General features: G+C 37.9%; 1 protein-coding gene across 9 annotated transcripts in view; it reads right to left on the bottom strand.

Moving 5' to 3' along the window:
• Positions 1–11607: 11607 nt before the first annotated feature.
• Positions 11608–14634, bottom strand: part of olf413 (DBH like monooxygenase olf413) — a 270504-nt gene continuing 267477 nt past the window's right edge. For all 9 annotated transcript variants that reach the window (XM_085658301.1, XM_035870402.2, XM_035870400.2 and 6 more), the window contains one exon: positions 11608–14012. In XM_085658301.1, the coding sequence (XP_085514427.1) occupies positions 13580–14012 (433 nt within the window). In that variant the 3' untranslated portion in view covers positions 11608–13579. The remainder of the gene's footprint in view (positions 14013–14634) is intronic.

Raw genomic sequence — 14634 nt, 5'->3', positions numbered from 1 at the left:
TCTCTGGTAAGATTTGCCTGAGGCGAAGTATATAATTACAGTATACATATATCTATCGTTTATAATACTTCTAGAAAAATGATTAATAAGACCCTTTTCACTAGTTTTACGTTCGTCCTATTACGTCGAAGAGCGAAACGAGTCGGCATTGCTCGGTAGGAAATGGATTTTGAGATCACTGAATCGACTATTAATCATGGCGTTGGTCGTAATATCTGAAGTGAAGATAACTAGTTTACTAGTTGGCATGCAAGTCGATAGCTTATAGTCTAGGCTTGAGCGTATGTTTCAAAGAGGCGCTCTGATTGTAAGGCGTTGGGGGTAATCTGCCACTAACAACCCATTCACCGAGGTCACTTCCGCTCGCAGTCGTTTCCTCTCTCTCTCTCTCTCTTAGTTCAATCGTACGATAAGCGCGAACTCGCTCGTTCCGCAATCGACAAGGATTATGAATTCGTCGTTGTTAATGAATTGCTCAAGTTCCAACGAGATCGAACGCGCTAGTGTTGCCCTCTAGAAAACTACGAAAACGTATGCTATTAATCTCGAAAGTTAACTTAAGATTGGCGTTATGTCGACATGTGCTATTTATGCAAAAAATTTCTTCTCTAACTTATATGGAGACGAGCTACTATTGCCTCTGATTTGACATTCATCGAATCGTACTAGTTCATTTTTTTCTCTAATCATCTCCATTATTTTAAACCATTGTAAAAGTCATTGATAGAACGAAAAGAAATATTTTTGATCCTTTGCACGAGCCATTATTAACAGCTGTCAGAAAAAACAGCAAGGATCATCGATTTATCGATCGTAGGAGAAACGCAACATTTCACGTACGCCTTGGCATATATGTCGTCGCTCATGATTACATAGTTGATAGTTGTAAATTTGTCGTTGCGATAGGAACATCCGTTATAGTCTTTGACAATACGTCAAAGCTCATCACGGATAATATTCGCAACCTGGTAAAAATACTGGAATATTGCGAAAATTACTGCAATTTGCTCGCAGCCGGAAGAACGACGATTAATAACGGCTGTCGTGTCTTTGTCTTTGAGGATAAGAATCAAGGAATTGAGAATGTTGGTAGGAAAGGGAGAGAGAGAGAGAGAGAGAGAGAGAGAGAGAGAAGAGAAATTTGCCATCCGAATAATCTCATTTTATGAAGGAATTATGTATGAGCTCAGGTCAGTTCAAAAATGTTCCTTCTTTTCTAAACCGTAATCCGGAATTTGAATATCGTTCCATCCTGCATTTTAAATCCCAATAAATTGATACGTCGATGATCGAGATTACTTTTATATTAGTTTAGGAAAAATTTATTTCTAACGATAGAATTTCTTTTCACAAACTACAAATAAATCTTCTTTCAAGACGCAACTTTTTCCGATAGCATTTCTGCACATATAAATTAGTAGAAACACGAGACAGAATTGGTTCCGGATAAAAGCTGAGAGCACTACGCTAGTGACGAATTGCAATCGGCTGTTTACTCGCAATCGGCCGTACTCTAGATAAGAATATTATCTTTTCTTGAGAAAATGATTGCGAGCCACGGAGTCTTGGGTCTTTCAGACTCGTAGAGTCTGGCTATGTTAACGTAACGTACCTTCGGATAGTAAGTTAGAAACTTTCCGAGTCCAAGAACTCGAAACTTTTTTCTTTCTCTTTCCCGCATCATCCATATTTCTTCCTTTCTCCAGCGTCTTTTTGCGCGGGAGAAAAAAGATCAAAGAAAAAAACTGATAATACAGTCATCTTGAAAATGTATTGGAACGTTTAATTTAATGTCGAAAGAGAAATAAGTTTATAACATCTTTCGATAGGCGAATAGTCGAACAATTCTCGAACGTCGATTCTTTGTCCAAGCATGTATTTATATGTGTATTTATATATGTATGATAATATGCGTACAAGATCACTTAGGCTGTTCGTTCCAACGATAATTACCAAAGGTTATATCTGTACTTACTACCTACCATCTGCTTGACGCTTTGTCTCGCCAAAGGGAGTTTATCAAGGTTCGTACATTTAATAACGTCTCGGTATATTCCGACTTGGAGCCGACATTGTTGTGCACAGTGAGAACGAGCACGCGGTTTACTTACACCCTCTTGTCTCTCGGTCTGAAAGGTTAAGATGACTATGCGAGTGAATTACACCTTCGCATCTTCGTGTCGTTCGCGATGACGAAGAACTTGAAACGTACTTGAAATATATTCAGGCAAAAAAGTCAGTTTTTACTGGAAGGAAAAACAAAAGATGGGAAAATGGAAGAGAGACTTTCATGAGCAAGAAAAAATTATTACGAACTAGCTCCGTAATAGAAAATCGTTTGAAAAGCAATAGCGCTCTCGTACCATTTCATTAAACCTAAGTTTTGCCTTCGAGAACAGTGATTCAAGTCGAGGTGCTTTCAGGAAATACGCCACTGCTTTCGCTTTTTCTCTTTTTTCTTTTTTCCTTTCTTCCAAGGGAATCGAGAATGGAGTGAGAAATTCTAAAACCGAGGTTAGAACGGCTTTTCTTCGGCGGAGAGAAAAGATGTTTTAAGAGTGAAGTTTTGAAGAGATCGTTCTCTCTTCTTCTCTCTCTCTCTCTCTCTCTCTCTCTCTCTCTCTCTCTCCTTTCCCGTTTCCACTTGCGTTATTTTTGAAAGGTCGAGGATGAAATTTGGCGAGCAACTACCAAACGATCAGTAGATTGTCGAAAAGAAAATTAAAATGGAACGTGCGATTTTCATAAAAGTTTTATCCTTACATCGTCGTGGATCGTAAGATAAAATAATAAAAATCTCGTTAAAGAGAATGAATCACACTTTGCTATTAAAAATTCGGTACCGATCATGACAACTGTCTCGCGAAAGAAGAAACATGAAAAGACGAAGACGAAAAGGAAGACAAAGAAGAAGAAGAAGAAGAATGAAGAGGAGGAGGAGGAGGAGGAGGAGGAGGAGGACGAGGAGGAGGAGGAGGAGGAGAAAAAGAGAAAAAAGTAACTCCGAAAGTCAGCGAACAAAGTGACCGTAATAAATTTACTCAGGGCCAAGCTCGATCCCGCACAGTTTCCTCCTGTGGCAATTTTCCCAGAGAGCGTGGAGCACCGGTTCTCTCATGGAAGGGAAGAAAGATCGAGAGGAAGAGAAAGAGAAGAGAGATGGTGAGAGAGGTCGTACGCACAAGCAAGAGGAAGTAGGACAGGCTGCTGGTAAAGAGGGCTAGAAAGGGAAGGATGGTAGAAGAAGACGGGGATAGGTACGGTGGGAAGAGTGAAGTGGAATTAGAGCAATCCTCTCTAATGGTAATTAATGTGCGGCGCAGTCAATGTAACTCACGTCGAAAGAACAGTGTGCGATCAAGTCGAGCGTCGGCCTTGCACGGAAGATTCACTGATGGTGCTAGTTCTCGAATGATGGTATAGGAAAGAGACCCCTTTACATTTTCCCTTAACGCCGAGCTATATTTGTAAAGGGCACTCTTATGCAAAACTTATATCATTATACGCAGATACATACATACCATATCTATGTCGTTCATAAAAATTTTCATTTCGGAGATCTCCGATATTATAGAGGTAAAAATCTTTTGTAAAATAATATACTTGCATTAGTCCTTTCATGTAAATTTCTTTCATATAAATTTGATTTATGCTTTTATGAAATTTCTTCTCGAAAGAATCGCTTTGATTCTTCTGTCGACTTTGAATTTTCTCTGTGTTAGTTGGTCCTAGATCCCGGTAACATTTCGATTGCCATCAGATTACCATGGCAGAATCGTTGCTGTTGCGAACAGCACTTTCGAACAATGAAAGTTGATTGAATCGGCTCCGTGGCCTCCGTTACCTGCGCTTTACTTTTTCGTCCAGCCAAAGCTCGAATTACGGCCAGGTAACGTTACGTTTTCGTGCAGCTTACGATGTCGCACACCATGAAACTTGCAGAACAAAGTTCGCTTTGATTCTGGTCCTTGATGAAAGGGGAACATTTTCTGCGTGTCTCAGCGTATATGCACGCGAGCGTACGTGCCATTGTCTTTTATTTGTTTCCTTTTCCTGCAATATGTGTACATGGAGGAACATAATAAAAAACCAGACAAACAGGCAAGCTGGGGTAAATATCATTTTGACGCCTTGATCGCATAAGCAAAAAGAAAAAAAAAAGAAAAAAGAAGAACACACACACAAAAGTTCCGCTTACTTATCAAACGGAATAATAATCGTAATAATTGGACTATGTATGTCACTGGACGTTCAAACGATCCATAGAGGTTGAAGAGTGAAAAAAGATGGCTCGTCTACGTAAGAGAAGTTCAACCGTAACTGGAACAGGTAAAAGTCGCTGGGTAGCTCTTAAAAGCTCTTCTTTTAAAATTCACACCGTTCTAGCTACGCTCAACTATATTCTCTTTCTTTCGTATTCTTTATTTCACCGGCTGAATGTTTCTTCTCACGTTAACGTTAGCCCCGAGCCCCAACCTCGTTCACAGAGAAGCGTACTGAAAATGAATTTGCGACGACCGAGTTTTCTTCCACTACGAATTTATTTTTAAATTTGAAGAAAGGGAAGAGGATTATTATTCTATGAGGGAAAGGGCTTATATCCGATTTCGAAAGCGGAACGCATGTAGTTTGCCAAAGGCGAAAAAAAAGGAGAGCTCATTACTCTTTTGAGCAACATATGCAAGTTTAAGGTATATGCCGCGATTAACATTATGACGAGGTGAGAATTGAGTTTTGAAATTATCCAAAGTGAATCGTATTCGAAATTTCGTTGTTTTGCACTGGCTACTACCGACGCTATTATTATCAATGATGTATATTAAATCATCCTGAATTAAAAGATTTAAAGAAAAGTCTATAATAAATTATGAGAACGTTTGCAATCAAGACAGACGAACGGTTTTTTCTTTGCTCGTGCGAATGGTGGAGAAGAATAAGTGAATCGACAGAATCGACAGGATCGACACGTTGGAACAAACGTTGAAGGAGACTCGTTAATCCCTAATGGTTTTATGTTACAGGCGAGAGAATAATCAGCTTATTACAAGTGATCGTGAATTAGCTATTGATTAAAGATAATCAACGAGCGGGACGCATCGAGCCAACTCGACGCGCGCAGTGAAATAATTAGCGAACGATCGTCGATGATGAAAGAGCGTGAAATTATTATTTCTCTTTGTGCGTGTTTTTATTTTTTTTTTTTTTTTGTTTTTTTCTATCAATTAAAATCGTCGCTATCTCTAATAGAATCGAAAACCAAACAATACGTATTAATTTGTTCTTATACACATATGTTTCTTTTTATAATGCAGAAAAATAAGTACGGGACTAAAATATTCTCGTCGCGAGTGGCGGAACAAGGAATGTGAAAATTGACCACTTTACGATCGGGAAGTAATTGTTATAAAAAGTCTGTTTGAAATGTAGCAATTTCCGTTCGGTTACTTCGCTCTTTAAACGATTGCCAAACATACACGAACTTAGGTGCGAGCGACGACGCGTTCATGTGGTTTATACGTGAACGGGAGAAAACGAGAGGTTCGGTTCGAATCCGGGTGAACGAGCTAAAGCACGTAAATGCCTTCGCTCTGGTTGATTGAAATTTATGTTTTAATTCATAGCCGAATAGGCAGATACGACGAAACAAAAAGTGCCGTGAGTACGAGAGAAATGGGACGAAACTTTTTATACGTATGCACTATACGCAGTTGCAAAAGGGGAAAAGAGACCAAAAAAATTAAAAGTTGGTCATTTCGTTTCTCTATTTGTTGTTAATTTACAGTAACATGACGCTGCTGAATACATTCAATGCTAATAAATTTTCATGGTTCGTAATCAATGCTCTCTCTCTCTCTCTCTCTCTCTCTCTCTCTCTCTCTCTCTCTCCTCTTTCATATTTCATTTCTAAAAACGTCAAACATTTTCTATGCCGTCCAGCGTGTCCGTGCTTTGAACGCGATTTTTATTCACGAATGGAATTATGTGGCTCGTCGTAAGTCCTCGCTTTTCACGATGCTTTTTTCACGCGAACGAACGCAACATTCCGGGTCAACGGACGATTTATCGCAATTTAAAAGAGACTTTTGTCTCTTTTCTCTCTTCGGTGCTCTCTCCGTACATACGTTTCTCTTTTTCCCTTTCTTTGAATCTTCGTCCTGTTTCGATGAGAAAAGAAACAGGTTTTGCTATCGTATGAAAAAAAACAAGATTAAATATAAAAATATCATGTTAATCTATTATATGAGAAGAAAAGACAATTTAGATGAGAGCGAACTGTGACTATTATTCTTTTAATTAATAGGTCAAAGTATTGTTTCCGAAATACCCAGAAAAATGTATAAATTGAAGAGGAATTTAATTTGAAATATATTTGATAAGTGGATGGACAAATTTCGAGTATATTTATATTTGATCAATATTGATTTAAAATTTCGACTATGAGTCGAATGGATTTGACGAATCTAGATACGTTTTATAAATGATTATATCTTTAACAAAATTTTTTTTTCTTTATTCGTTCGAAATTTTTTTATTTATTTCTTATTACAGACGATCGAAAAATTTGCCTTTACCTATCGCTTTATGACTATTTCCTTCCCTCTTTTTGATATTTCACTCTACCTTTTTCTCTGTCTTTCTTTATCTCCTTGCACTCTAATCCTCTAGCTATTCTCTGGAGCGTCATAAAACCGTAGTGCAGATTTGTTCTTTCGCTTTTTCGTTGTGAAATGGAAAGTCGTTAACGTGAAAAAAATTACCTGTACGAGAAAACAAATCAAAAAATGTTGTCGAGGAGATTTTATAGAAGAAAAAAATAAGGAAATAAAATTGGAACTTGAATCAGTAGCAAAAGCGAAGGTAGTAAATCGAATAAAGAACAATTTCAAACGATTCTTAATAATTCGTTTATATAATCGATGCATATAAAGAAGTAAAGGGATAAAGAAATTGTCGAGTATCACTATCAAAATCAAGTCCCATGATGATTTTGCAGCCTCAAATGTCTTCAAAATTTACATCTCTCTTCTCAAGAATCCTCCTTGCATATTTATTTACACTGTACGAAGAGAGGGAGAGAAAGAGAGAGAATGGAGTTGGAGGACAGGACGGTAACGAGCCGACGAAATTATTTCGAGTTTGGAGATCGAATCGTCGACTACCCATACACCCACACTGTAGACACGATTATACGCACACACACGCACACACACACACATGAACGATAACCGCGTACAAACACACGAACTGGTAGAAAGGCTGACTCTTTCTCTCTCTCTCTCTCGCAGGGGAGTTCGTGCCTGGTGAACGTCACGGTACCTCGACGGGTATATCGACGTTGAACCCCAGGAAGTTTAGTAGCCACGATCTCGTGGGTGTATTGGAGGAACAACCGAAATCTACGGGCGAGTAACGACGGGTATCGCGATGCAGAGGAGCGAACTCGAGAGAGAGAGAGAGAGAGAGAGAGAGAGAGAGAGAGAGAGAGAGAGAGAGAGAAAGAGAGAGAAAGAGAGAGAGAGAGAGAGAGAGAAAGAGAGAGAGAGAGAGCTAGAATTGGCGCGGTCCCATCGAACATAAATTTCAATCAACGGTCCGCCGCCGAGTGGAGCCTGAAATACAATCGCGTTCTCATTGAAGGCGTTCCGACCGTTTCGCCCTGCAGATATTTATTGCTACCTGGACGCGAAGGTGGTCTGATTAGTTGCACCTCCGCGCTTGGGAATTGCTGCTACGCAAATGGTCCGTGTGTATCTCCCCGAACGATAGATATAGAAAGAGAGAACGAGCTACCCGGAGCACTTTCATCGAGCGACATTTTTGCGTATGGCTCAAGTCTACGATTCAAATATATCAAATACTAATAAAATAAATAATTTATAAAATTTCGAAGAACTTTTTTAGAATTTCTACGAGTCAAAGGAATTCTTTCGAAATAATATTAGTATGGACCGATAAAGTAATGAACACCTTACATATCGTTGGTATTAGCATGAAAGTTTGATTAGACAGTTTATAAATACACACATGGTATTAGCAAACTCAGTGAAAACTTGGCCGTTAATGGACTTGAACTTAGATGTTCTGTTAAATCCATGATATAATCTAACGGCTAGAATGTGCGGTAATTCAAACTGTCAGCAACAGCTGAACCCACTGTTTTAAGCTCTTGCAGTTTAATCCATACACGTGTGTGATTAGTTGTATCACCTTCGATAATGCACTTTCGATGAATAACCTCGTCTTTCGTGTTAATTGCATAAATTTATAATTGCCTAGTAAATAGATTGCGATCTATCCTAGCAATGCATATTGAAAACAAGAAAAATACCCTTAAAATTTATCCTCACATTCTTGTTAAACAACTAAAGAAAAACAATTTGGTTGTTGGGCATTCGGTTCTTTGAAGGAAACGAGAAAAAATATGTGCACGGTTACGGTAAGCAATGTATATGCAAATGCATATTACTCTGCACCGTAAAACTCGCGATGCATATCCGAAAGTGTTCATCAAAGGCGCCGTCATTTATGATTTTCATATTTAATACGTGAAGAAGATTTACAATATGCTTTACGCTTGTACGTAGTTTGCACTTTGAAAAACCTTTTTCAAGATGGACGATACAAAATTTTAAAATACCACTTACCTGCTGAAATTTTTGAAAGAAACGTAATGTATCTTTCAACAATTCCATCGTATAAATAAATACGCAGCTATCAAGAGGAGTAAGAGTATGAGAGTTTGTTCTTTCTCAACGAAGGAGAAAAATAAAAATCGAAAGGCTATTGTTATAGAAAAACATTTACATATTTATATATATATATATATATATATGTATATATATATAAAATATAATACAATTTGTGTGTTACAGAGTAGATGATAGTGTAGCGTTTTAGATGTCGTCAATATTAAGTGTTTATTATGGGTAAGGTATAAATCTAATTGTAAGAGCAATATAAGGAGAAGATTGGCTTCTCTCAGGGGTTGTATGAGTGTGTATGCGTGAGTGTATTCATGATCGATGTGTCAAATACAATACATAGGTATATTAAACGTACGAAGACGTACGTATACTCATACGTATATGTACAGTGTACACACATCCACGCGAGCGCACACTTATGTACCTCTGTGTGTGTGTGTGTGTGTGTGTGTATTTATCTATATATTAGTATATACTAACGTAAATTATAAAGATACAAGATATCTATATTTAGCTATTTAATCGGAGTTAGAGTCGAATGTGTATCAATGTGTTTATGTATGCGGCTGTGTTATGTGTGTAAAGGATAAGGGGCTCGCCTATTTTGGAATTTTCGGACGTTATTATTTAAGTCTAAAACTATATACAGGGTACCTATATACACGCGCACATGCTATTCACTCCGTTATCCTTACTTGATGTCATTCGCGCATAAAAGAAATGTTTCCTCGTCCGAGATACATTAGTTTCTTCGTTTCTTTTTTTTTTTATTTTCTTTTTTTTGCATAATTTTTATTATCCATAACACACTAATAGGCGTCGATAGCATTCTGTGTGATAAGAGCTACATCGTTCTACATACAGTACATACAATTTTTAAAGATTTCTTTCGCTCATCGCGTTCTCGCTAGAACATCTGATAGTTGAGCATGCATACTTTTCGATCCGAACGAAGAAATATTAAATTTAAGAGTACTAATCGATCGACTCTCTAATAATTATTTCCATCTATCGATTTCTGGACTTTAAAGTTCAACGATTAATTTATTTCTATAGACACCGTATTGAAATTTTCACTTACGATCTTATCGTCCTCCAAATCCAGTGTTCTCGCAATTATAAGCGTTTATGCGAGATCGCGATAAATGGCGGAAACCATGACGAAGAACGAGCTAAACATACACATGATGCAAGGATGATTCGAGTATAAATACATAAATATCCTTCTCTAGATATTCGCCTAATTATCGTAATTATTTCCAGCTTAAACTTTTCTTGATTGTTCTGATCATATCACCGGCAGCTTATCGTAATGCTTATCTCCTCGAGCCGAGGAATCATCTTAACGCAGTCCTTCCTTTTGTAAAAGATCGTAGCACTAAATTCGAACGAGCTGGTGCTCGAAAAATTCGATTTTCTTCGTGCTGCACGCAGATTAGTAATTGAAATAATAGGAGATGAAAATCGGTTAAACGTAGAATAGTAGATTCGATCAATTTGTAGGTATAGATTGGTTTGCTTTATCTCATTGTCATTTAGAACGATACAAATATTTGCTTTGCTGATAATTAACGTTTTTAGTTATAAGAAAAAAAATAAAGAAAGTCCTTCTTCCAGCAACGTCTCGATAAGTGCTATCGCAATGGAAAGATGAAGAAAAAAGATAGGGATAGAAATAGAGTGATAAGGGGGGAGAGGGAGAGAGAGATAGAGACACCCACATGATTGCCCTAAAAGTAGTGTACCTCTACTACGTACATAGATTTTCCTATGACATTTACGAATAATCGTGGTATTAAATTGCAAAACGTCTCGCTACGTGTATCATATCGATCTAGTTCGATTAATTAGCATCCTAAATTTTTTTTTTCAAGTGCATGAACAAGGATTGAAAGCAAAGAGGATAAATCAATGTAATTACTTTTTTTCTTTTCTCCGTTTTCGCTAAATCGAACTCCATCGCTTGGTTCGATTTATGTTCACTTAGTATCAATGAATCTGTATAAAATCTTTTACTCTTAATAGTACCTTTGTTCAATTTTCGTGCTTTAGGATATTTCTTGGCAGTTTTGAAACTTAGTCTTTCTCATGGATTTATGTGTAATTATTACTATTTAGAGTGATTATACTCTACCCAAAAGTATATATACTTTCTTGTAAAAGTAGATATACTTTCTTGTCACGATTAAAAATGATTCCGGACAACTCTTTTGTCTTTTTTAATCGAATCCAAAACGCAAGAAAATATTTTTTTTGCAAAGAAATCGTAATAATTATATTCGTTATTACTTCCATTTAATCTCATCCTACCGACGAACGAGTAACCAGAATTCCTTTGCTTTGTTTAATTTAATAGATCGAAATACATCGGGTGGACGAATAGTTGACGCATCGAGTATGTTAAAAATTAGTTTTCAAATATGCGTCACGAACTCGCTTACACAGGGTAAGCGTGAGCTAGAAATTCGGATAAAATTGAAAGACGTAAGGGATGGTAAACGGATGGAAAAGGTACACGCTTCCTTTTTTAGGTACGAATACAACATTCGCAAAGAGTATTTGTGGATTGTGTTGACGCGTGTGTTTATGTGTTATCAATGGCAATTCAATAATTGTCAAACATCGCAAATCCGTGATAACCTCTTCTTCCCCTTCTTTTCTTCACTTTTTACAATTAAATAAGAAATAAATAATAATTCGTTCGTTCGACACGTCGAACGTGGAAAGCGCTTTTAACAATATTACATATAATTAATAAACTGTACAGAATGTTACACAGAGTCGTCGAATAGATAATTGTCTTATTTGTATTTATATATATATATATATATATATATATATATATATATATGTATATATATATATATATTTATTTATATATATCTATATATTTATATGCATATATCCGTTCGTGTATATGTCCGTATATAAACGTTGGTTAAGTAACACAAGAGCTAACAAAAAGTAATGTATAACGAGATACACGAAAGAGCTTACAAAGTAGAAAACATCGCCCTGCGTCGTGTGTCTATGTGTTTACGTGAGTGTATTTATGTGTTCGTGTGTGCAAATCAACCAATGTTTATACGATTTTGTAAAAACTCATTTGCAACGTAGCCTAATTAACGAAATATACAGTCGTGAGTCGGAAGTCGAACGAATCGGGGAGAAACGTAAATGGCGAGAGATTCGTAACGTTTCCGAGGTGAGCCTACGAAAAGTAGATCTACCGAATAAAAAGCTACGTTCTCATATTAATAAGAGATAGAGAGATATTTCGTTCGACTTCCGAATCGGCAAATAAACAGTCAACAATAATCTTTATCTCGATACTTCTTCCAAAGAAGTTAATAAAAAGGAAACGAATTTAAGAGAATCTACGGTGGATCTCTTTACGCGTAGAATACCTTTCGGCCTTTTCGACTAAGATCGAATAAATTCGCATCGTCGTGGTCGTATCAAATGTCGAAGCTTTTACGATGTAAATTTGTCTTTCTCATTGCTTACGGGATCGTTTCGAGGAAACTTTTTGCATCGTCGATTGAAATTTCAATTAAAAAAAAATTCACGTTCAATAAGCAAGAAAGAGAAAGAGGTAGATATTTCAAAGAGGAGGAAAATAAAAATGTTTGCGTTTGCATGAGAGAGAACTCTTTTTTAAGAAAACTTGATTCAATTCGAAATATTTTTCGACGAGTTTTCTTGCTCGTATAAAAAAGATCGGAAATTATATCGGCGCGTTTTTAGGAATGTTAACCCGTCATTGATTTTCTTCGATTGGGACATTACGCAAGGTACGACGAAGAAGGATCTGGAATAGGGAAGTGTACGCTATTTCTGCATACGTTATGCAACCATCATGAACGAGCTGCAAAGTGAGACTATCTCAGAAATTTCCTCGAGTAGGATAAAACGAACGGTTTTTTCTCTATTATCGACGCGTTTTACGGTGAAAAAAAAAAAAAGAAGAAAAAAGAAAAAAGAAAGAAAACAGAAAAATAAATGTTATCATTTATTTCTTTTTCTCCACTTGTCAGGGTCTTCGTCAATGAGATATTCTTAAATTTTATCGACGTTTATCTCGTCTCCTCGGAATAGAAAACTAAAGCCCTATGAAAATATCGGATATTCATGGAGAATTTTTCTTGATTCTTTCCAACATCCCTCCCTCTCTCTCTCTCTCTCTCTCTCTCTCAAGGCCGAAAGGCATTCGATTCTTTCACGTGAAATTGCACGCGATAACATCGCAGGAACGTAAATCTATAATAATGGTTAAAAAAACGCGATCGTAACGAGATCCGTGCGATATTGAAATCTTCTTTATCGACTCGAGCTTCGATTCATGAGGGGAAACTTTGAGTAAGTAAATAGAAACAAGAAAAATCATAGACACTTTCTTCGCGACGAATAATAGCTCGAAAAGAATGATAGTTTGACAAATTATTCCCCGAAATATATGAAAGCCCGAGCCGTTTCTCATTCGTCAAGGATAAACGTCGAGAAGAAATGTTCTTAACGTGTCGCGTTAAGTTTAAGCGACAAGTGCCAAAAGGACTCGTGGCACGTACTCACGGGCCGCGCGATCTCACGATGATCCGCGATGATCCGCAACTAGCTCGATCCACAAGAGATAGGAAGGGAGAGAAACGGAAACGGTATCGAACGGAGCAGACTCTGGTCTCTGAGAGAGCCCGATCGAAGATCCAAGAGCGAGAGACAAAGGCGGAAGAAGTCTCTCCTTCGTTTTATTCCGCCTTCGCCCTTAGCTCGCTTCTACTACCTTTTATTTCATCTTTCTTTATTTCTCACACCGCGGATCCTCGAAAGTGCCTCTTCGAATTTGGAACGATCGCGCGAATTCCGATCAGGATAGTTCACCTAAGCCCAGCCGCGAGTCCTATTAATAGGGTTGTGCCAAGGATCAGTGGCAAGGAGTATGGGCCAGAAATCGAAGGAGAACTTGCGGCGGTTGGTCCTTCGCTGCTTCTCGATACCTTGCTTCGTACCAATTGTCCACGTTCGACCGCGTTTGCTTCGTCGCTTTCAGCGTCCATGGGATAGCCCATGTCCGAGCAAGCTAAATTGGACTCCTCGTAGGAGTAGAGAATTCGCGGATAGTGCGCTACCAGCGATTCCGTTCCCTGTAGGACGCCCTTGTTGGTCCAACACAGTGGCATAAACGTACCAACCCTGGTAGCTTCTTGGAAGCTTTGGAAACTCGTTTCCCAGTCGTAACTTATAAGACGATCCTCCAAGGTCATCCCGGAAAGGCTCTTAGGTTCCTGGATTTTCACTAAAGTCAAATCTCTGAAAAAAAGAATTAAAGGAAAATTTTGTCACGTTTTTATTACTCGTCAATACTATGCCGACGGCTTTCGATTCGGGAAGACTCGAATAATCCATTATAGAAGTACATTTAACGATTGTAATTGAATTTTAACGAAGTATACTCGTTCGTTCTCTTTTTTTGGACGCTATTACTGACGTAAACTAATTCGATATTCGTTCGAAGAAAGTTCATGCGTAGACATATACGCGACATGATTCACAACGTTATTCGTGGAAATATCGTCTGTAAGCATGTTCGGTACGTTACGTAACCCGATTGAAACTAAAGCGTGCTCGTGCGTTCTTCGCGTGCGTTTAAGGGACGCGTTGATCCCTAATGACCAATTTAAACCGATCAAAGAGGAAGAGGGAGGGAGGGAGGGAGAGAGTAAAAGCTGGCAATCGTCTCGTCCGTTTACATAGGACTCGTACAAACCTCTCGTAATAGCGTTGACTAGTGTGTGTCGCGCCAATTTATCATCAAGCAGTTTCGGCCAATTCGACGACTCTACCGATTTTGAAAGAGCTCGTGATATCATCGAACTACGAATTTCTTCTTCGTGTCAACTCGAGTGACAATTTTTAAAGTAGATTTGTACTT

Source organism: Vespa mandarinia, chromosome 7, assembly GCF_050613455.1.
Source record: "Vespa mandarinia isolate Hongniang chromosome 7, ASM5061345v1, whole genome shotgun sequence".
Taxonomy (NCBI): Eukaryota; Metazoa; Arthropoda; class Insecta; order Hymenoptera; family Vespidae; genus Vespa; species Vespa mandarinia.
Note: the sequence above shows the minus strand (reverse complement) of the source record. Positions and strands in the feature narration are given on the sequence as shown.